The following is a 21286-nucleotide window of genomic DNA, read 5'->3' as shown; positions in this document are numbered from 1 at the left end:
AAAAAGGGACCGTATTCTTACATCAACAGGAGTTTCTGGGTTGCGCACGATAGCATTGTGTGTCCTTTGGGTATATGATGGGTTGTGTGTTGGCGAAAGGAGTTTCTGGGTGGATGGTATGGCATGATATGACAGTGATGATACCCCGGTGTTAAGGCTATGAGGGCTTTTGACGGCTTTTGTTGGGTATGGCACGCACTCTTCGCGTAGTCGAATCAACGATGATACATTCCACTTCTGTGTGTTCGTGAACGTGCCGTGATTGCTGTACCTTCTTTTACGGGCATGGTTGCTGTCGCGTTTGTCTTCTATACCCTGTATATTCGAATGCAAAGAGCAGCAAAAAAGAGGGTAGTATTTCGTATCTGCATATTGCTGTACGTGCGGCGACTTATGGCGTTGTGGTGTTGACATGTAAGCAGGCACACGGACCAGCCGCACAAAGATGTATCACGGCAAAATTCCGCGCTCTCAAACCCATCTTACAAACCCTCAACATGCCACCGACGCCCACGACTCGTACGCTGACAATCCAAATGCCGAAGCCGACAATGCGTTCTTTCCTTCTGAGCATGAATATATGCCGCCTTCAGTCCTTACAGCTGCCAGGAACATGAGATTCACGCGCACCTCATCATTCTTCGCAACCATCTTCGGCCTCCAACGAAGCACATCCGCGGATCTCTCATCCAGCAACACGACCTTCAATCCCCTCCAAGGAATCCAGCAATTCCCAATCTCGTCCTACAGCACCAACATGACGCGTCTCGCACCCGTCATCTCGCTCTCGCACGGCGGCGGCCCAATGCCCTTACTCGGCGACCCCTCGCACGCCGCCATCACCAAGTCGCTCAAGACAAAGGTAACCAAGATACTCAAACTGGGGACGCCTGAAGCGCCGAAAGCGATTGTGCTGGTAACGGCACATTGGAGCACGAGCAAAGTGACCGTATCCAGCGGCTCCAAACACGAACTCCTCTACGACTACTACGGCTTCCCACCAGAATCCTACGAGATCAAGCATGACGCGCCAGGCAGTCCTGAAGTCGCAGAGCAAGTAGCACAAGCCCTCAAAGACGCCGGTATCGAATGTGAGAAAGACGACAAAAGACGTACGTTCCCCCAAAACCTTCTCTTTCCCCACAGTTTCTAACAACACAACCACAGCATGGGACCACGGCGTCTTCGTCCCAATGAAACTCATCGACCCCACCGCCGCTATCCCCATAATCCAACTCTCGGTCCTCTCCTCCGAGTCCCCCACCCAATCCTACGCCATCGGCCGCGCCCTCTCCTCGCTCCGCACCCAAAACATCGCCATCATCGGCAGCGGCTTTGCTACCTTCCACAACCTACGCTTGATGTTCGATGGCACGTCACGGAACCCAGAGTTCAAAGCGCTGAACAAGGAGTGGAGTGGCGCTGTTACAGATGCGGCTATGACGGAGAGCGAGCAGGAGAGGGAACGCAAGTTTGAGCATTGGAGAAGTTGGCCCGGCGCTTATACTATGCATCCGCGGGGTGGGGCGGAGCACTTTTTGCCGTTGATTGTTGCTGCGGGGGCGGCTGCGGGGAGCAAGGGGAGGAGTTATGCGGATGATTTTATGGGGACGGATATGTGGAGTTATTATTGGGAGGAGTGAGGGGGTGATGCAGGGGAGGGTGATATAGGGTAATGGGTGGTAATCAGGGAAGTGAGTGAGCAATACAGTTTCTCCTGTAAATTTTCATATCAGGATGAAACTTTGGAGGAGAAACTGTATTGCTCACTTACTTCTCTAATTATCATCCATTACCGCTGTATGAGGTTTCATACAAAGGTGGTGATATAGGGTAATAGATAATAAATAGGGAAGGAAGTGAGCAATTGAGTCTGTTGATGATGTTACTCACCGGAGTATCATCAAAAACAGACTCAATTGCTCACTTGCTTCCCTGAGTATCATCCATTAACGCTGTATGAGAGTATGTCGCGTCAGTGAGACTTCGTTACCCTACAACATCTTCAAGCTGTAAGCATACTACCTATCATATCCACGCCCATCTATTTGGTATCGCATCTCCCTCAAATCCACTTTCATCCCACCCCTCCCATCTCACCCCTGAATAGGCTTCAACCCATACCACCCAATAACGCCCATCCCGCCAAACGCACTCAAACAACTAAACACCAACGCCACAATCCCCCTCGCCGTGAAACCCTCCGGTAACCGCCCCGGACTCCTATTCTCACCCCGCAAGTCCTCGTAATCAACCGTGTTGCCCGCTGCATTCCCTTGCGTGGGTACATGCCCCGTTTCACACACGTCCCAGTGCGATTGCGGGATTGTGTTTGAGGAAGAAGGGGAGAGTTGGGCTTGGACGGCGAGAGGGGCTTCGATCATTGTGGCGGTTAGCCCGGAGGCTACGTGCCATTCTATGTGGCAGTGGAAGAGCCAGACGCCTTTGGGGGGATGTCAGTAAGGTGGAAAGCATGGGATCGCGTAGAGAAAACGTCCTGAATGGGAATGTTGGTCTTGGTGCGTGGGAGTAAGTGCTTACCAGGGTTGTCAGATCGGAAACGTAGCACGATGTGGCCGTTTGGTCGGACGAGGACGGTGTCGCGTCGCATGGGTGTTGGAGGGGGTGTTGTTGTGTTGGTGGGGTCGTAGAAGCCTGCGTCGTCGTCGCTGCGGGTTACGACTTGGAAGGCGTGGCCGTGGAGATGGAAGGGGTGTCTAGAAAACGTTGTTAGTATGAATACATTATCTACACTTCGACATTGGCGTAGAGAGTGGACGATGCGGAGATGAGAGGGATAGACGCACTTTCCAGGGTCATCGTTGTTTAGCACGATCTCCACAACTTCGTTCTGAGCAAGGACGAATGCGTTTGTGTTGCTGCCGTAGATGGTGGGGTTGGTTGCGTTGGGCCCGGTGGAGAGGACGGTGTATAAGGTGGGTACCTTGGGGCTGACGTAGGTTACGTCGTTGAAGAACGCACTGGCGTATGTTAGTTCCAAATTATACAAGCGCACGTATGGCATAGTAGATCGAGAGACTCACTAATTTGCCCCATCGTCGAGGTTATCCATCTTCAAGTCCAGCGTGATGGAACGATCAACGTGATCAAACAGCTCTTCCTTGTCGTGCGGCACCAAAGCGAAATCATCAAAAGGCTCAAACTCTGATATCTCCGTCGCGGCAGGCATATCCTTCTTATCATCATAGACAAGCCATCCCGTGACATTAGGATTCAGCCCATCGGGTATAGCATCGAACAGGTCCTGGTCCATGCTTCCTACAAAAGCGAAGTTGGAATTGGTGTCGTTCTTGGCAGTGACGAGAACACTGTACCGCTGTGCTGCGGTCAGGTAGATCATATCTGCCTCCATGGGTTCTGTATACACGCCATCGACCTCGACAACGCGCATGGTATGATCCTCGAACCAGACGTACTGGGCAGCGAACGCACCCATGTTGACCAAGCGGAAGAGATACGTCTTTCCTGGTTGGATGGCGACAGTCAAGTTCTGAGTGTCATTGAGCAATGCGGCTTGGGGTACGGGCTCCGCGCCGGATGGATTGGCGATGTTGATGAATTCGCCCAAGAGATTGTGCATGAGATCGTGATACCAATCGGAAAGTGTTATGACGACTTCTTCGTCGTAGAGATCTTTGAATGGATCTTCGGGGTCGTGCACTATTAGAGGGCCTCGAAGACCATCTGGATATTGGCCGCGCTCATGGCTGTGGTACCAATATGTGCCGGGTTGGTCGACCTAGTTAGATTAAAGACTGCAATGACTATCCATCAGAGACTGCGCAACTCACGGTGAAGTTGTATGTGAAGGAGCTGCCTGGAGGGATACCGCATTGGGTGACAGCAACAGGACCATCCATGTGCGTAGTTCCATTCATGTACAAGCCATGGAAATGCAGACTCGTCGACTCATTTCCCAGAGAGTTCTTTGCGTTGACGATGACCTGATCGCCTTTCGTGACTACAATGGGTGGTAAAGGCCATTGGCCGTTGATTCCAATGACCGGGCGCGTTTCCTGCCCATCGGGATTCGCATAAGTCCATGCTATGTCGAAGTCATATGTGACGGTCGCGCAGGTAGCGACTGATAGTAGTAGGGAGAGCGGAAGGAGGAGGCTCGATAGTGAGAGTGCCATGATGGCGCACGAAGCGAGTGCTGAGGATCAGATGCAGTCAGACCTCGTCGCTGATGATCAGGCTGCTGTGAGTACGACTGTACTAAGGAAGTTCATGTGCTACACCCACGTTAGTGCCGATGCAAGAACACTCTCGTCAGACGCAGGACGTAAGATCCGACGTGCGGAGATCAGATAAGACTCTCTAAGCACTTAGCCTCCACTATCTCAAGCCCCCATGCTTCGGCGCCGAGTTATCAGATCATCAGCCCATGTTCTCGACGGTCTGAAGACGGCCACAAAGTGTCGCAAAGCGGGGCTTCTGTGTTTTTCCCTCACGAACTAGACTTACCTCGGCCTGACGTGTTTGATCATCCCAGTATCAGATTGAATTTTCCACGTCTTGGGTAACGACTAGCGAGTTTGTCGAGCTTGATTTGGTGTGGGGTGACATTCACCGGGTGTTATCGGTCCATCTGATAATCTGGACCATGATCGGCCAGGGTCTGGGGTAAGCGACGGCGCCGAAGGACCAATAAGCTTGCGCTAGTCCGCGCCACGAAGTCTTGATTGTATTTGGCGTGCTGGGCATGTGAAGGTGCGGATCAGATAACTCGGAGGTTGGAGAGGGTGTTGGAGCATCTGTCGTCGGAATCGGAGCGGAGAAATGGGACTGAGGTCGGGTGTAGTTGCCTAACGCCAGAAGATGACAACCAGAGATATCGCAGTCGGAGTCGCAGCCGACGCAGCACACAGCTGAAGCATGATCGGTCCGTCGTGATACCGGGAGAAACTCAAATTAAGAGGCAGGGTCGTCGTGCATGCCCGAAGTTCGGCTCTTGTCTAACGCTATCGACACGAACGGCAGGCGCGTGTTAGCCACCCTCAGCTTCGGGTGTCACTGCATGTCCGCCCATCTGATTAGATCCGTCCTCTGTTCTTTATCAAATACCCAGTGAGGGTAAGAAACTCCGCAACTTTGCCAATTTCAAGGTCCCTCAAGATGCCGAACGTCTTTGCTGTGCCAGGTACGTATGCGAGAACAGTCGGCTTCCACCTTGTGGTACAGACCATGCCATCATTGCTAACACCGATCAAGTCTTCTTCATTTGCTTCCGCGAGTGTCTGGAAACCAGCATCATCGTCTCAGTGCTCCTCGCTTTCCTCAAGCAAACCCTTGGCCCTGAACATGACGCGACAGTCCACAAACGACTCGTACGCCAGGTCTGGTATGGCGTCGGGGCAGGTGTTCTGATCTGCTTGGTCATCTGCGCCGGCGTCATTGGCACTTTCTACACTGCTGGTCGTAATGCCTTCGAAGCTGCAGAGAACATTTGGGAAGGCGCCTTCGCAATCCTCGCAAGTGTCATCATCACTATGATGGGAGCTGCCCTGCTCCGCGTCAGCAAGCTTCAAGACAAATGGCGTGTGAAGATTTCTAAAGTACTGGAGCAAAAGGATTCGAAACTACCTATCAAGGGTAGACTGAAGCGATGGTCGGAAAAGTACGCCATGTTCATCCTGCCCTTCGTTACTGTGCTTCGCGAAGGCATTGAAGCAGTGCTGTAAGTTACATCAGTCTTGCCCCTACATCGCAGAGCTGAACATTCCATCAGGTTCATCGCAGGTGTCGGACTCGGTGCGCCAGCGACTAGCTTCCCTCTCGCCGTACTCTGCGGTCTCGGTGCGGGTGCCTTGGTCGGATTCCTCATCTACAAGGGCGGCAACAAGACCTCTCTACAAATCTTCCTCGTCATCTCGACGTGCTTCCTTTACCTGGTTGCAGCGGGTCTGTTCTCCAAAGGTGTCTGGAACCTCGAACAGAATGCCTGGGTGAAGCTCGCTGGCGAGGGTGCTGCAGAAGCCGGTGCCGGTCCTGGTAGCTACGATATCAGGAAGAGCGTGTGGCACGTAAACGTGGGTCTATATTGTGACAGTAGCCGAATATCTTATACTGACTGCGACAACAGTGCTGCTCACCATTGGAAAACGGCGATGGCGGGTAAGTGATGCACTCTCATCCAGATGTTTCTTCGCTAACATCGGCTCAGTTGGGGTATCTTCAACTCTCTTTTCGGCTGGCAAAACAGCGCGACCTACGGCTCCGTCATCTCGTACAACCTATACTGGCTCGTCGTCATCATCGGTTTCGGGTTCCTAGGGTGGAAAGAAAGCAAGAGCAGCCCCCCTCACAGCGCGCAAGCCGAGAGCATTTCTTCCAGCGAAGAACGCGAAACTACCGGAAAGAAGTCCAGCGGTGAAGGCATCACAACCACGACAGCCGTACGAGAGGTTGATTAGACGACGTGAGATATCGTGGCCTCGAATATCGAGGCTGTGAAATTGTGTTGAGCGTATTTATAGATCTAGTGGGAGGCCTCGCTGTCAGCTCATTGGGACGATTGAGGGAAAAAGCTTGTTCGGGCCAAAGTGGGCCCTAATGCAACCCACTCTAAACGAGGCCTAGGCCGTCCCAAACATTCCCGCACCGAATCCAAGATAACCGCCCCCTGAATATCATCCGAAACACCCTGAGATTGTGGCCCTCATTGCAGTTTGCACATCGAACGCGTGTCGTTGATCTTTTGCTGTGGGTCCCCCGATTGATGGTTTGCGTTGACCTGACGATCATGTTGGGGGGACCGTTTGACAGATCTTCAGCTTACCTGCAAGGCGCTCAACGGTTTTCGTTACTAAAAACAAAAATACCTACGCATGGCGCAAGACAGCGAATATGACGGGCTGACACGACATTATTACCCATGCGCTGGAGCCGAGTTTCGTGGCGGAGTATACGCGTTCGGGTGTTGATGCACAAATTGAACCTTGGAAGTATACATAAAGTGGATGCTGCCTGCTCTACCACGCGTTTTTGCTCCTAGCTCCTCGCTCTTGCTTCTGTCAATCGTTATTTCTGTCATTCTTCGATCTTAGTTTCAACTTTAGACGGCACTGTTCACCTGTTCTTCACCAACGTTCTCCACAACTTCCGCAATTACCGTTACGATGCAGTTCAAGAACCTCGCTCTCCTCACTGCCGTTGCTGGCACTGCTGTCGCAGAATTCGCTATCATCACCACACCGTTCCCCACCAACCTCAACATTCTCACCGATGTATGTCTCAGTCTACCCAACCCATTACCTTGTCTTGTGTAATCAATGCTGATCCACGATATTAAGATCGACGGTTACGCTTCGTCCGTATTGAACGTAGTCGAGACAGGTCTCGCATCCCTCACCCAAGCCTCCAACCTCGCTGCCGCCAAATCCGCTCACGATGGTCTCAAATCCTTCGTTGCTACCGCTTCATACTCGATTCCTAGCGGCGTCACCGAAGTCGGTGCGCTCGAGACCCTCTCTGAGACACCGGCCTGGTACAGCGCGCTCCCCAGCGATGTGAAGAGCTACTACGACAAGTACAACCAAGAGGTGCAGAGGCTGGTCAACCAGGCTATCCTCGGCGAGAACGGCACTCTTGCTACTACCACTGGAGCGGGTGCCAGTGGTGCATCCGCGACAGGTGCGAGTGCGTCTGCGACCGGAACCGGTGCCGCCATGGCCAACGTAGTTGGCGTGATGGGCGCTGGTTTTGCTGCCGCATTCGCCGGTGTCATGGCCTTGTAAGCGTTGGGACGAAAGGTTGAAGTTGGATTAGAGGAGAGGGAATTTACAGGGCAGGTCGTTTAAATTTCTTCATTGGGCTGCCCTTGGCTAGGGATGAGGGTGCCGCATGAGGCGGGACGACATCCGAATTTGTAGACGAGTTTTAGTTATGATACCTCTGCTTCTTTTCTGGACAGTTATGAGCTGCGAACGAAAGGACGCTCTTCCCATTTAGTGATGTCTTCTTGTATTGACCATGTGTTTACTCGTCTATACCTTCAAATCTATGCGCCTCCCTCTTTTCATGCACATAGTACATGTCTATTGCCCTGCAGCCTCGATAAGACTCCCTATTGACCTTCACCCTTCGGCTGCGCCAACTTCGCAACCTCAGGATCCTTAGTAACCTCCTCGTACTCCGGTCTCGGCAGCTCAAACGCCTGCGTCGACCTCGCATACGTAATACCGCCCAACCTAGATATCGGCTTGAGAACCTGTCCAGCATTAGCAACCTCCAACACCCATAATCTTCACACTCGATACTTACAGCAGGATCAACAAGCACACCCTGCTCATCAACAGCATCCTCCCGAACCCAAAAGTTGACACCCTCCACAAACGCAGTAACACCCGTCTTCTTATCCGGCGTAGCAGGATTCTTACTCGTCCACTCCACCGTATTCACCAGTTTTCCCTCAATACTAAACACAGCCTCCTTGACACGATCCGGCTTGACAAACTTACTCTTCTCGGCATGCAGCCCGCTAAACGCCCATTCACTCACATCAGCCGGCGCATTGATGCTCGTGTAATTCGCCGCCTCGACGTACTCCTCCGTGATGATGTTGATAACAGCTTCCTTGGTATCAACCAGATTCTTCAGCGTATCCTTAGCCTTGTCCATGCCACCCGCGAACCCTAGGACGAACATGGGTGGATCGTGGTTCACGAGGTTGAAGTAGCTGAAGGGAGCGAGGTTGGTGCTTTTTCCATCTGCGCTGATTGTTGAGACGAAACCGATTGGGCGGGGGACAATGGCGGAGATGAGCAGCTTGTAGTTGTGTACTACGGGTCGGCCTTCTTCGTAGGGGTTGATGGAGCGGTGCGCCTTTTGCAAGCTCGAGGGCTCGTTGGGACCGGAACCGGGTTGCCAGTTGGGTTTTGGGGTTTGCGTGTAGTGGAAGGAGGAGGATGTGTCGAAGGGTGGGCGCGAGGCTTCGACGGCTTTGAAGTCGCCGTGTGGGTTGCGCTTTATTTCCTTTTCGGCATCTGCTCGTCCGGTTGCCATGATGATGTCTGTAGTGTGTTGAGACTTGGGTGAAAAACTGTGCTGTACTGATGATCACGGGAACGAAGACTTATATATCGATATTTAGGTATAGATGCAACTGCCGTTTAGTAAAAGATGATCAATCGCGCAAAAAAGTGCTCTACGGCAAATAGCGGATATAATTCCGAGCCTATACTTGCACAAGGGCGGCCGCGGAACGCCCACCGAGGCTCTTTAAGCGGCCATTGTACGGGTCTTGGTAGGTCGCTTGAGACCAAGTAGTTTTATCTGTTCTGAGGCTACTAGAAGATATATATTTCTGGCCCGTAAAGAAGGTTTGGGCATGGCCATTCCGACGGGTACACAGGGCGATTTGCCGCAAGGGACGGGTTTGTCAACGTCATGTACCCCACCATACATATCTCTCAGCTACCCCGCCATGAACGATAACCACGCCAGAGCTTAGTGGCAGGGTCTACCACGGAAGCTGGAACTGAGGGGCATGGTGATGATAGATAGATAGATAGCGTGACTGTGCACGCACGTCTTTCGATGGTGATATCTGTTTGAAACCCATCCTCTCGTAGCTGTCCAAAACTTCGCCATAGTCTTTGCATTCAAATACCACCATGTCTTCCAACGATGATTATCAAACCTACAAGTTGGGTGATTTCAAGCTGAAGTCAGGTGGAGAGATTCCAGACGCTTTCATCGCCTACAAGACCCTAGGTGATCCATCGCTACCTGCTATCATATACCCAACATGGTATTCTGGGAGTATGCGTAGCCCAGGCACCCTTACTGCGCCGCTGCTAATACGAAGATGTAGCAATATCCGACAATATCTGGCTGACGGGCTCGGACAAGACACTCAACCCTTCTGAATACTACATCATCATGCCTGCTTTATTCGGAAATGGGCAGTCATCCTCGCCATCCAATATGCCAGATTTGCGCCCGTTTCCAGAAGTGCTATTTTACGACAATGTGAAAGCGCAGCATGAGCTCGTCACAAAGCATCTTGGTGTGAAGCATGCTCGTGCAGTCCTTGGTTGGTCCATGGGTGCAGGACAGACGTACCAGTGGGCTACGCAGTTCCCCGACTTTATGGACCTCGCGGTACCGTTCTGTGGAAGTGCAAAGACGAGCTTGCATAACCAGGTCTTCCTAGAAGGCGTCAAGAGTGCCTTGTACGCTGCAATAGGAACAAGTTCAGCAGGAGTTGCGAAGCCAAGTCTGCTAGCTGCTCAAGGCAAAACAGAGCAATTCGCATCTTCGAACCGAGAGGTCGGATTGAAGGCTCTTGGACGCGTGTATGCTGGTTGGGGCTTCTCACAAGCATTCTATCGTGAGAAGCTGTATGAGACAGCACCCACGCTTGGATTCAAGAATCTGGACGACTTTCTTGTCAACTTCTGGGAATCTTGGGCACTCTCGAAAGACCCAGAGAATATGCTGGTCATGGCGCATACATGGCAAGCTGGTGACTGTTCGCAGCAGGAACCGTATAATGGCGATTTTGAGAAAGCGATGAAGGGTATCAAAGCGAAGACACTTGTCCTGCCAGCGAAGACAGATCTGTATTTTCCACCAGAAGATTCAGAAATCGAAGTTCAGAACATGAAGCCAGGCGTGGGAACATTGAAGGTTTTCCCGTCTATCTGGGGCCACTGGTGTGTTTTTTCTCCCGAATGTATCGAACACGTGAAGCTGACAAGCAACTTAGGGCCGGCGGACCGGGACAGTCGACGGAAGACGTGAAATGGCTGGATAACCAGATGCGGGAGTTCTTTTCGAAGAACTGATCTCGTAAACAATGCTACTGGTTTTATAGTTTGATAGTCTCGACTACCTTGAAACGATCATTGTAGGTATTACGTTGAATAACACATACTTGATCAACATGCCAGTCCAAAGCTGCAGGGATGACTTCATCATTTGGGCTGTGATCCACATGTTCCGCTATTCTCTTTCTAATCAGTGTGCGGAGTTCATCCAGGCGGGCCTCACTCTTCACCTGTCCTACAGAAAGGTGAGGGACGAAGGGCCGCCGATCTGCATTTACTTCAGCAAATTCCTGTTGCAGAACTGCTTGAAGCCGTTGGACATTGTCTGTAGTAGGACCTAGCCAAACTGTTTTGCTGCCCCCTTTGCCGTGGCTGAAGAACCCGGGTGGATCCGCATTGAGCGTTATGTGGAATGATCGTATGTCTTGAACGGCTCTTGCGACACGGACACGTATGTCAGGCTTGAGAGACGAGTGCGAGTCCTCGCCTTGCCCGCTAGTTTCAGAAGGTGACGATAGGAAAGGGTATAGCAGGTTTATATGCGCAGGCCATCGCTCGAAGTTCTTGTCGTGCGTGCGTCGGACGCCTTCGATAGGTGCAGCGATATTAGCGGGAGGCAATAGCACTAGTGCACTCTTGTGGGAGAGATGCAAGGGTAATTGTCTCGCCATGTTAGGCGATGGTGATGTTGAGTTGGCAAGGTTTGCCAATGTTGCGATGGCGACGGGTGAATGCCGCCGCTTCTAAGATGAGCCACAGTGGCGCCCTAGCGCCTTGGCAACGGGCTGCTCGAAAGACGGATGCATCCTCGACTTCTGATTGCTGTGCATTCACTTTCCAGACTTCAACTCGGGAAAGGTCGCGTCGCCATGTGGGAGCGCTGAAACTCTTATTACACTCATTTCCCAGCCGTCTCTCACGACAATCCACCCCGACACGCGCCCGATTGCGACTTCTTCCGCGCCAGCTCGCCGCAGCACCCCCGAAGTCGCGCGACTCTTTCAACCCCGATTCTCTCACCCTTCACCATGGACGGCCAGAAGAAGCCCACCCGGCAGTTTGGAGTCACCAGCGCCATATCAGAGGCCGCGCCAACTGAACACGATATCCGGCTAAACGACAAACTCATCGAGACGCTGAAGACTGAGAATGTCTTCGAGACTCCCGAGGGCAACCGCAGGAGGTACGGCGCTCCCTGAACACGTAGTCGCGCCAAGCTAATCTTCGCAGGGAGGAGGTCATCGATCACATTCAGAAGGTCGTCGAAGAGTTTGTCCGTCGCGTCGGCAAACAGAAGGGCGTGCAGCAGCCTATCCTCGATGCCGCCGGCGGCAAGATCTTCACCTTCGGTAGTTACGCTCTCGGCGTCCACGGTCCCACGTCGGATATTGATACACTCGTTGTCGCGCCCAAGTTCGTGACCATCGACGAATTCTTCAAAAACTTCCCTCCGACCTTCAGAGAGATGACCAAGGCCGAGGACATCACCGAATTCGTGCCCGTCGAAGATGCCTTTGTCCCCATTATCAAGATGGAATACCGCGGTGTGAGCATAGATTTGCTATTCGCGTCCTTGCCGAAGAGATCGTCGATACCGAGAACAATGGAGACGATCGAGAAGAAGGATTTGGAAGGTCTCGGCGAGTCGGCAACACGCAGTGTGAACGGCACACGAGTCACCAACGAACTCTTGGATGCGGTGCCGCAAAAGGTCAGCTTTCGACACGCGCTGAGGGCCATCAAACTCTGGTCAAACCGCCGCGGCATCTACGGTGCAGTCTTCGGATATCCTGGCGGAGTTGCGTGGGCTATCATGGTTGCGCGCATCTGCCAGCTGTATCCCATGGCCAACGGCGCTACTATCGTTTCCAAGTTCTTCAGCTTGATGTACAAATGGACCTGGCCGCGACCTGTTATGCTAAAGCACATCGAAGAGGGCGACTTGGGTCTCCGGGTGTGGAATCCCCAGGTCTACGGCGGCGATCGCGCCCACCTCATGCCCATCATCACACCCGCTTTTCCTTCCATGTGCGCTACACATACAGTGATGCCATCGACGCTGCGAATCATGAAGGAGGAGTTCGGGCGAGCGGACAAGATCCTACAGCACATCTTCTCGGGCGCCAAGGACTGGGATTCACTCTTCGAGCGCCACTCCTTCTTTACCAAAGACCACAAATACTACCTCAGTGTCGTTGCCGCGAGTCGGACCAAGGAAGCTAACTCGACCTTCTCCGGACTGGTACAGTCGAAAATCCGTCATATCGTCAAAGGCATCGACGATGGACAAACGGGCATCGACACCGCCCGCCCGTACATTCACTACTTCGAACGTTTCCACCGCTGCAAAGACGATCAATTTCATGAGGTCACGCAGGGTTCTCTCGAGTACATGATCCCGGCATCCGAAGTTCCTGCTGAGGGTACTGAGCCAGCGAATGGCGAGCAGCATATCATATACACGACGACCTTCTACATTGGTCTTACTTTGCCTCCAGGTTCGTATACTTTGTTATGCATCACATAGCACAGCTAACTCGGCCTGTAGATGCTACCAAGTCGCTCGACATCTCCTACCCAGTGAGCCAATTTAGGAGCTACATCACCGACTCCGACCTTTACGATGACAAAGTGATGTCGGTCAAGGTGGTCCATACGCGCAAGTGAGTATACCGCTTATCCATGTTTACAATTGCTAACTTGTCAGCACTGCGCTTCCCGATGATGTTTTCGTCGAAGGAGAGATCCGGCCAAAGAAGCCTAGCAAAGACAAGAAGAAGAAGGACGCGAAAAGTGCTAAGCGCCACTTCGCCGATACAGGCATTGACGTGCGTGACTCACGCCTCACTAAATCCTCTCGCCGCTCACCCGCGTCCCGAGAGTAATCATACGCCATTATGCTGACGATTGTGCTAATACAGGACAGCGAGCATTCGGCAGCAAAGCGTCGACAGGCCGAACTGGCTACCAATGGAGTCGCTACTCCAGCGGCAGCATAAGTTCGCTTTCAGCTAAGCTAGCACATGTTCGCTTTTTCTATACTCTCCATCATTCACTTGATATTCTTGGGGTTTCTGACATTCTTCTTCTCTTCAGTTCCGGCTGCTTCCCCGCGCGCCGACAAAGGTATGGCTCGTTAGCAACCTGCCTGCCTGATTACACAGGTCTTTATCGATCGAACTAGAGACGCCTCCGGACTTGCGATCCGACGCCGCATCAGGTGCAGGTGCGTATCAGTACATCCGAGGGCCTCTAACAAACAAAACCAGAAAAAAAAAGTAGGAAAAGACCGCCACAGAGCGCGTCACAAAAACACTACAAGAAGGTTTGATCACCCACTTTTTACCATAATGCATCACCCCCCAATTCTGCTGTTGGCGTTGGTTGGCGTTCAAAATGCATCACATGGCGTTTCACACGACGAGCGGGACAGGTGGTATTCGTCCGCGCGATTGGAGTCACAGAGAGCGAGGGGAGCGATCAATTTGCTTTACAAACACCGGGAAAGAGAGGAAACTCGTGGCTGCGAGCTGGGATTCTGTAACTAATACGCAAACTCTGTACAACCAAAAATCTACACCATTTGGGGCCTGAGTGCTCTGGCAGATCCATCGATGGCATCGTTGTGTATGAGAGATTGTGATGTGCTGAAGTTCTTCTATAGAATTTTGTTGGACATTAACAACACATGTCCAATCTCAATCCACTCCATGCCGTGGCCCATGTCGCAGGTACATAACATGTTAATAATGCATATTCCTTCGTGATCATAACAGTCATAACCACGCCAGTTCAGCATCGCACATCATCCCTCTACCACGCCGTCCGACGCCGCAGCAACCGCGCCAGTAGTACCGTCCAGTCCATTGATACCGTCCATCTCGCACACAACCATACCATCGTGGAGCCAGTACGGCATGTCGCGGATGTAAGGAGCCTCGGCTTTCTTAGCGCCCGTCAACGCTGAAGCGGCACTTGCCCAGTTGAAGTATTTGTGGCATCCAACGCAGAACTGTGGTAAATTAGCAAAGCATCGTGAAGTGGAAGATGGGGTCTTACCATGCTATCACAGCCACCATCTTTCTCGATAACCAACTGGCAATTCGGACACCTCTTTCCATCTTTACCCTGCATGAGCTTGAGCGTTTCTTTCTCGGCATCACTCATCTTCTCATCCACATGCTTCGCCGCATACTCCGCACACGTAACGTCCTTGTGCCACGGAACAAGACACTGGGCGCAAGACCGGAAAGCACAGTCGTTGCACGCAACTTGCGGGTATCCAGCCGCCGTCGCATCTGGCAAACCGATCGCAGTGCATGACGGTGAGAGACAGGTCATCGGCTTGGGACTCGCAGTTTCTTTCCACACTTCCAGCATTTCCATGTTGAACTTCTCGAGTGCTTCACCCGCAGGCATGTAGCGCAGGATGAAGTGGTGGTCCCAGGGCTCCGTACAACCGGGTTCTAGACAGCCGGCGCCGATTTGGCGTACACCGAGCGTGTCCATCTTTGCGGAGAGGAAGTTACCTATGCATGTTTTGCAGACGGGGTCGATTTTCCGTTTGCTGGGGTTCCGGGCTAGGTGGGCGATGCAGTTGAAGGGGACGTCTAGGTGTTGCTGCCAGCGGCCGCGCTTCGGTGGCACCCATTTGACGAACTCATCGGTGGGTTGCTCTTCGATGCAGATGCGGCATGTGAAGTGGGTGGGCGGTGGCTTGCGCGGCCTGGGGTTGGGGTTTGGTTTGCGCTTCTTCGCCCAGGGATCTGCACGTGGGCGACGCTTCCTCGTGGGCTTGGTGACCTTGGTGGCGTGGGCTTCTGAAGCTGCTTGTTTAGTCTGCGAGCGGAGGACTCGAGTGGTTGGGGTGGGTGAGGCTGCCCGTCGTGGCACTCGACGCATGGTGGAGTGAGGTGGTCAGTGAGGTGGTGGTACGGGTGTTGATTAGTGGTGTATCAGCGACCGAGTAAAATAGATTGGAGAGTGAAAAGCGTGGTATAGAAGGAGCCTCAACCGAATCGTGACTGACAAGGCTAGTTATATCAGGCTGAGGCTGCAGCTGACGTCGGTTGGCGGTATGGAACCGGAAGGCGCTGTGGATGCCTGGCTTCAATTGGCAGGCAGTGACTCACGGTAAACTTCTCAGCCGTTTAGTAGGAAGATTGTAGCCTGAGATCTGTAACTTGGCATCTAGGTACCGTGGACGCTTGAGCCAGACAGATGAGTATGTTGCTCAGCAGAGATCTAGATATCCCATTGGATAAGGCTAGCAGAAGTAGTAAGCAGTATTATATCAGGACCTATACAATATCACATGAGAGAGCGGCCTCCGTGTGAGACTTGGTGTCATCTATTGGCGCATTTGGCCAGTCGTCATTAGACCATGTTCGTTTGTCGCAAACGTCTCTGATGCCTGGTAGGCTGTCAACGCGCTACCAACGCGCTAGCGAGCATCCTGGTGGCTAGATTTTGTGTGCATCTTGCTGCATACACACCATTGAATGTTGATAAATGGGTAGTATTCGAGATGATGTAGACGTCCGAGTGATGTTTGCCACGACTCGGAGATCCAAGCTGTTCGCAGTCGCGACGGCTGCAGCGACCCCACTTTTAGGCTGCAGGGGTGCGCTGAGCACAGATCCCCCGAGCCCGAACTTTTTTTGCGACGCTTGCAAACGCAGAACGCTCAACTATCTCTGCAATTACCCCAGTACACGAGGTATCGCCACACGATAACCATGGCGCCCAAGGACGACGACTTCATTTTCACCATCTCTGACCACGAGGATGTATCCGACGACGGTGGTGCCGACGAGGCTGCAGCAACGGCCAAACTAGCTGGCGCTGGAAAGAAGAGGAAATACACTGAAGATCCTGATCTCCACGTTAAGCCGAAAGAAGTCGCGTCGAAGAAAGCGAAGAAGGACAAGAAGAAGGGAAAGAAAGGAGCCGAGCCCGCTCCAGAAATCGAAGATGACAACGCGATGCCAGAACCGACTGAAGATGTCGAACAGAATGACGACATTGCCAGCGACTTCGAGTTTGCGGTCGGCGACATAGATACTGGATTCGTGGAGGAGTTTGACGGCTGGGGCAACGACAATGGCACAGTAGCGCAGGAGTCGCAGAAGAAGGGCACCGCGGTCGATGTCGACGACATCATCGAGCGGAGGCGGAATAAGAAGAGCGCACAGGCAGTCATAGAAACTGAGTCGCCCGAGGCTTCTGTCAATGGCGACTTTGAAGGTTTCGGCGAGGACGACGAGCTCATGGCCGAAGACGGGTTCGGCATGGGCGCAGCAAGCGATTCAGAGGAAGACCAGGAAGACGAGGAGGCTTCCGGGGCTGAGGGTAGTGGAAGTGAAGAGGAGGGCGAGTCAGACGAAGAAGCAGAAGTACCGCATGTACCACATCCCATGGACCTTGAGGGCGCCGAAACAGACCACGAAGATCAGAGCGAGGAAGAGGACGCCGTCGAGGCGAAGAAGGCAGCCGCTTTCTTCGCGCCCGAAGACAGCGTGCAGATCAAGAAGAAGAAGGGGGCCAAAGGTGGCACTGGTTCCTTCCAAGCCATGTCGCTTTCACGACCCATTCTACGCGGTTTGGCATCTGTGGGCTTCACCGAGCCTACGCCTATCCAGAACAAAGCAGTGCCGATTGCGATGCAAGGCAAGGACGTCGTGGGAGGAGCCGAGACTGGTTCCGGTAAAACGGCCGCTTTCCTGATTCCTATCCTCGAACGTCTGCTCTACCGACCAAAGAAGGTTCCAACCACACGTGTCGCCATCTTCATGCCTACTCGTGAGTTGGCGGTACAATGTTTCAACGTCGCGACCAAGCTTGCCTCTTTCACCGATATCACTTTTGCACTGATGGCTGGTGGTTTCTCAACGCGCGACCAAGAGGCTGTGCTGAAGACACGACCAGATGTTGTGATTGCGACGCCTGGTCGTTTCATCGATCACATGCACAACACAGCTGCCTTCCAGGTTGAGCATCTCGAGATTCTTGTTCTCGATGAGGCCGATCGTATGCTCGAAGAGGGTTTCGAGACCCAACTGAACGAGATTCTGACGACTATCCCGAAATCACGACAGACTATGCTGTTCTCCGCTACCATGACGAGCTCAGTCGACAAGCTTATCCGTATCGGTATGGACAAGCCCGTACGCCTGATGGTTGATGCCAAGAAGCACACTGTAGCAGGTCTGACGCAAGAGTTCGTGCGATTGAGGCAGGGCAAGGAAGATAAGAGGCTTGCGTATTTGATGTACATCTGTGAAAAGATCTACACAGAGAAAGTCATCATCTTCTTCAGGCAAAAGAAGGAAGCGCATCGGGTGCGCGTTGTATTCGCTCTCTGTGGGCTCAAGGCTAGTGAGCTCCATGGTAACATGAGCCAAGAACAGGTAAGCAACTCAATCATATTTGACGTTTGATGCGGTACTAACAGTTACAGCGTATCCAATCCGTGGAGGCTTTCCGATCAGGCAAGTCGGCGTACTTGTTGGCTACCGACGTTGCCTCGCGTGGTCTTGATATCAAGAACGTCGCGGTAGTCATCAACTACGAAGCACCGCAAAGTCACGACATCTACATGCATCGTGTTGGTCGTACCGCTCGTGCAGGACGAAGTGGTCGTGCCTGTACGCTTGCCGCAGAACCTGACCGCAAGGTCGTCAAGCAGGCTGTCAAGGCCTCGCGCGACCAAGGCGCCAAGGTTGTCAGTCGACAAGTACCAGTGGAAGAAACCGACAGGTGGATGAAGAAGATCAAGGATCTTGAAGGCGAAATTGAGGAGGTCCTCGCCGAAGAGAAAGAAGAGCGTGCCATGAGCGTCACAGAACGTGACCTCAAGCGAGGTGAGAACCTGATTCAGCACGAAGATGAGATCAAGTCTCGGCCAAGGCGCACATGGTTCGAGTCCGAGAAGGACAAGTTGGCAGAGAAAGAGAAGGGTGCTGCTGCACTAAACGGGTCTTCACAATCTGCCGGAGCGGCTCTGAAGGCGAAGAAGGGGAAGAAGCTCAGTGGCAAAGACCGCAAGAAGCTCGAGATGAACGACGTCCGATCAGAAGGCAAGGTATGGAAGAAGGGCAAGGCGGATCGTGGTCTCAGTACTGGCAAAGCGAAGGAGAAGCAGGCTCACCAGAAGGCTAAGTCGAAGAAGATCGCCGCGAAGACCGGGTCGTTCAAGGGCTTCAAGGAGTAGGTGGTTTATTCAGGAGTGGCTACATAGCTTAATGATACCTCTGATCACGATTTATCGATTCATGGCCTCTTAAGATACATGAAGAGTGCGAGATACCAAAGTACATGAACAGTGTTGACAATACGTAGACATATTCGTACGTCGTTACGCAAGCAGACTCTCGCTGAAGACTTCCCCGCTGTTGTATTGCCCTCCTGCGTGAAACATGAGATACTACCGTCAGCAGCAAGACCAGGCAGATGGTGTGAAAACAATAACCATAAATTCACAATGTTCATTGCTGATGAGCGCACATGGTCCGTTTGGTCCGGTGACGGAACTGATGTGCGATTGACCTCATATGCCAAGCTCACCCCCTTTTCGGTCTAGGCGGGTAACCGGGAGCTGGCGGACGAACATGGCAGATTTATGGTACCTCAATTTCCAGGCACAACTACTTTTGCTTCCACCAGTTTCTTGACACGTACGCTCCTTCCAACACCTCTAACTACGCCTTCTTGTCCATCTCGGTCTTACTTTTTTGGCAGCCCTGTACTACCAAGCACCTGCATTCGCGACAGGGTTTCGTTATCAGCTCGGCTTATCGGCGGCTCATTCGACAACTTTCTGGTCTGGACCCGCACAGCTTCAACAGCTATTGCAAGCCCAACGAAGCGTTTGTTGGCACTCTGCACGCCCGTTCCGAACGATTCCGTCCGTTCACGCCCAGCGCTGGACTTGATCTCGCTGCACGTCATCCCATACGAGCACCTGCTGCCTAGCGCTCTGAGCATCAGCAGAGCGCGCATACGAGCCTCCACTCTCTGCAGTAAGCGCAGCGGGGTATACCTGTATACAAAGACACGCAGCTATAGCGAGTGTCTCCATTGAGGATAACTGAGAAGACGGATCCGACGCCATCTCGACCACCATGGCATCAGTACAAACACAAGCCAACGGCAACGGCGCCGCGGTACGGCCAGCACAGGCTGAGAAGGAGGGCGCGTACGAGAACATATTCCTCTTCATCCCAAACTTGATCGGTAGGCGCGCCCCTCTCTATTTAAGATACACGAGCTAACATCCCCACAGGCTACTCGCGCGTCTTCCTCGCCCTGATCTCGCTCTACTACATGCCCCTCCACCCACGCACATGCACCCTCCTCTACAGCATATCCTGCCTGCTCGATGCGCTCGACGGCTACGCCGCGCGGGCCTACGAGCAGAGCACCAAGTTTGGAGCTGTGCTCGACATGGTGACGGACAGGTGTACAACAACGTGTCTGCTCGTTTTCTTGGCGCAAGCGTTCCCGCGCTTCAGCATCGTCTTCCAGGGCCTCATCTCCCTCGACTTGGCTAGCCACTACATGCACATGTACGCGACGCTGAGCATGGGCGGTAGCGGCCAGAGCCACAAGAACGTGAATGAGAGCAGGAGTTGGTTGTTGAAGCAGTACTACTCCAATAACGTACGTTACTTCAACTGGGAATCTCGTGTGTAGCACAGTCGCGAAACATCCGCTAACAACCCACCCACAGAAAGTCCTCTTCACCCTCTGCGCCATGAACGAAATCTTCTTCATCGCCCTCTACCTCCTCTCCTTCAGCTCGCCCCTCCTCTCCCCAACCCTCTTCTCCGACCTCAACAACCCCTCGTCCATCCAGCCCGGCTCGCCCGCTGCTCCCAAACCCTCCATGTTCTTCGCTAGCCCCTTCTCCGCCGCGGCCATGGAGATGGCTCGTGCCAACAAGATGGACTCGACTGTTCCCTGGATCTGCATGTTGACGTCAGCTCCCTTTATGGCGGTCAAGCAGTGGATAAACGTTGTGCAGATGGTCAAGGCGAGCCAGTGGCTCGCGGAGGGTGATCGCGAGGCGAGGAGGAAGGCGGGTTTGCCGAGGAAGGGGGCGAAGAAGAGTCAGTAGACGATTCTCTGCTGTCAGTGAGGGAACACACGTAAGCGGGTCTAAAGTCCAGAGCTGGCAAAAGGACACACAGACTCGCCGGTAATGAGGAGTACCGCTCACCTGGTGGGTCATCTTTGGCGGGCATGCATGTGTGCAGATCAGATCTTCTGTATGCAGTGTTTCTCTTTCTTCATCTTTCCATCTTTTCTTGTTTTCACTTACTCATTTTGTAGTGATTTGCGACTTCACTTGTCTGCTTCATCAACTTTCTTCATTCGTTTTTTTATAGCTTCTAGCTTTTTATCTTGTACGAGTGTTCATCTCTTTTGCCTCTATAGATGGTCTCAGGCTTTGCGGCGCGGAGGAAAGAAAAAGATCAAAGTCTTGACAA

At 52.8% G+C, this 21286-nt stretch overlaps 10 protein-coding genes across 10 annotated transcripts; 7 read left to right on the top strand and 3 right to left on the bottom strand.

The window, feature by feature from the left end:
- Positions 1-757: 757 nt before the first annotated feature.
- J4E88_005752 (uncharacterized protein) lies at positions 758-1643 on the top strand (the record flags this gene model as incomplete). Its single annotated transcript, XM_049399385.1, has 2 exons — positions 758-1112; positions 1168-1643. 2 exons carry the CDS (start codon positions 758-760, stop codon positions 1641-1643), a joined length of 831 nt encoding a protein of 276 aa, XP_049255176.1.
- Positions 1644-2416: 773 nt separating this feature from the next.
- On the bottom strand, positions 2417-4157 carry J4E88_005751 (uncharacterized protein; the record flags this gene model as incomplete). The annotated part of the gene is made up of 4 exons (XM_049399384.1): positions 2417-2717; positions 2808-2981; positions 3045-3760; positions 3813-4157. The coding sequence occupies 4 exons, from the start codon at positions 4155-4157 to the stop codon at positions 2417-2419; spliced, it is 1536 nt and encodes a 511-aa protein (XP_049255175.1).
- A 982-nt stretch (positions 4158-5139) lies between these two features.
- Positions 5140-6437, top strand: J4E88_005750 (uncharacterized protein; the record flags this gene model as incomplete). The annotated part of the gene is made up of 5 exons (XM_049399383.1): positions 5140-5164; positions 5236-5701; positions 5753-6053; positions 6107-6138; positions 6188-6437. The coding sequence occupies 5 exons, from the start codon at positions 5140-5142 to the stop codon at positions 6435-6437; spliced, it is 1074 nt and encodes a 357-aa protein (XP_049255174.1).
- An 811-nt stretch (positions 6438-7248) lies between these two features.
- J4E88_005749 (uncharacterized protein) lies at positions 7249-7760 on the top strand (the record flags this gene model as incomplete). The annotated part of the gene is made up of 2 exons (XM_049399382.1): positions 7249-7254; positions 7317-7760. The coding sequence occupies 2 exons, from the start codon at positions 7249-7251 to the stop codon at positions 7758-7760; spliced, it is 450 nt and encodes a 149-aa protein (XP_049255173.1).
- A 329-nt stretch (positions 7761-8089) lies between these two features.
- Positions 8090-9027, bottom strand: J4E88_005748 (uncharacterized protein; the record flags this gene model as incomplete). Its single annotated transcript, XM_049399381.1, has 2 exons — positions 8090-8233; positions 8287-9027. The coding sequence occupies 2 exons, from the start codon at positions 9025-9027 to the stop codon at positions 8090-8092; spliced, it is 885 nt and encodes a 294-aa protein (XP_049255172.1).
- Positions 9028-9788: 761 nt separating this feature from the next.
- On the top strand, positions 9789-10814 carry J4E88_005747 (uncharacterized protein; the record flags this gene model as incomplete). Its single annotated transcript, XM_049399380.1, has 3 exons — positions 9789-9792; positions 9839-10682; positions 10736-10814. 3 exons carry the CDS (start codon positions 9789-9791, stop codon positions 10812-10814), a joined length of 927 nt encoding a protein of 308 aa, XP_049255171.1.
- A 1010-nt stretch (positions 10815-11824) lies between these two features.
- On the top strand, positions 11825-13681 carry J4E88_005746 (uncharacterized protein; the record flags this gene model as incomplete). Its single annotated transcript, XM_049399379.1, has 4 exons — positions 11825-11979; positions 12027-13294; positions 13345-13459; positions 13504-13681. The coding sequence occupies 4 exons, from the start codon at positions 11825-11827 to the stop codon at positions 13679-13681; spliced, it is 1716 nt and encodes a 571-aa protein (XP_049255170.1).
- Positions 13682-14601: 920 nt separating this feature from the next.
- J4E88_005745 (uncharacterized protein) lies at positions 14602-15698 on the bottom strand (the record flags this gene model as incomplete). The annotated part of the gene is made up of 3 exons (XM_049399378.1): positions 14602-14808; positions 14856-15635; positions 15690-15698. 3 exons carry the CDS (start codon positions 15696-15698, stop codon positions 14602-14604), a joined length of 996 nt encoding a protein of 331 aa, XP_049255169.1.
- Positions 15699-16534: 836 nt separating this feature from the next.
- DRS1 (nucleolar DEAD-box protein required for synthesis of 60S ribosomal subunit) lies at positions 16535-19008 on the top strand (the record flags this gene model as incomplete). Its single annotated transcript, XM_049399377.1, has 2 exons — positions 16535-18205; positions 18256-19008. The coding sequence occupies 2 exons, from the start codon at positions 16535-16537 to the stop codon at positions 19006-19008; spliced, it is 2424 nt and encodes an 807-aa protein (XP_049255168.1).
- A 910-nt stretch (positions 19009-19918) lies between these two features.
- J4E88_005743 (uncharacterized protein) lies at positions 19919-20913 on the top strand (the record flags this gene model as incomplete). Its single annotated transcript, XM_049399376.1, has 3 exons — positions 19919-20030; positions 20080-20456; positions 20527-20913. 3 exons carry the CDS (start codon positions 19919-19921, stop codon positions 20911-20913), a joined length of 876 nt encoding a protein of 291 aa, XP_049255167.1.
- Positions 20914-21286: the final 373 nt, after the last annotated feature.

Source organism: Alternaria novae-zelandiae (assembly GCF_023758075.1).
Source record: "Alternaria novae-zelandiae strain BMP 2774 chromosome Unknown scaffold_10, whole genome shotgun sequence".
Lineage (NCBI taxonomy): Eukaryota > Fungi > Ascomycota > Dothideomycetes > Pleosporales > Pleosporaceae > Alternaria > Alternaria novae-zelandiae.
The sequence above is the reverse complement of the archived record's forward strand: the minus strand, read 5'-3'. Positions and strand labels throughout refer to the sequence as shown.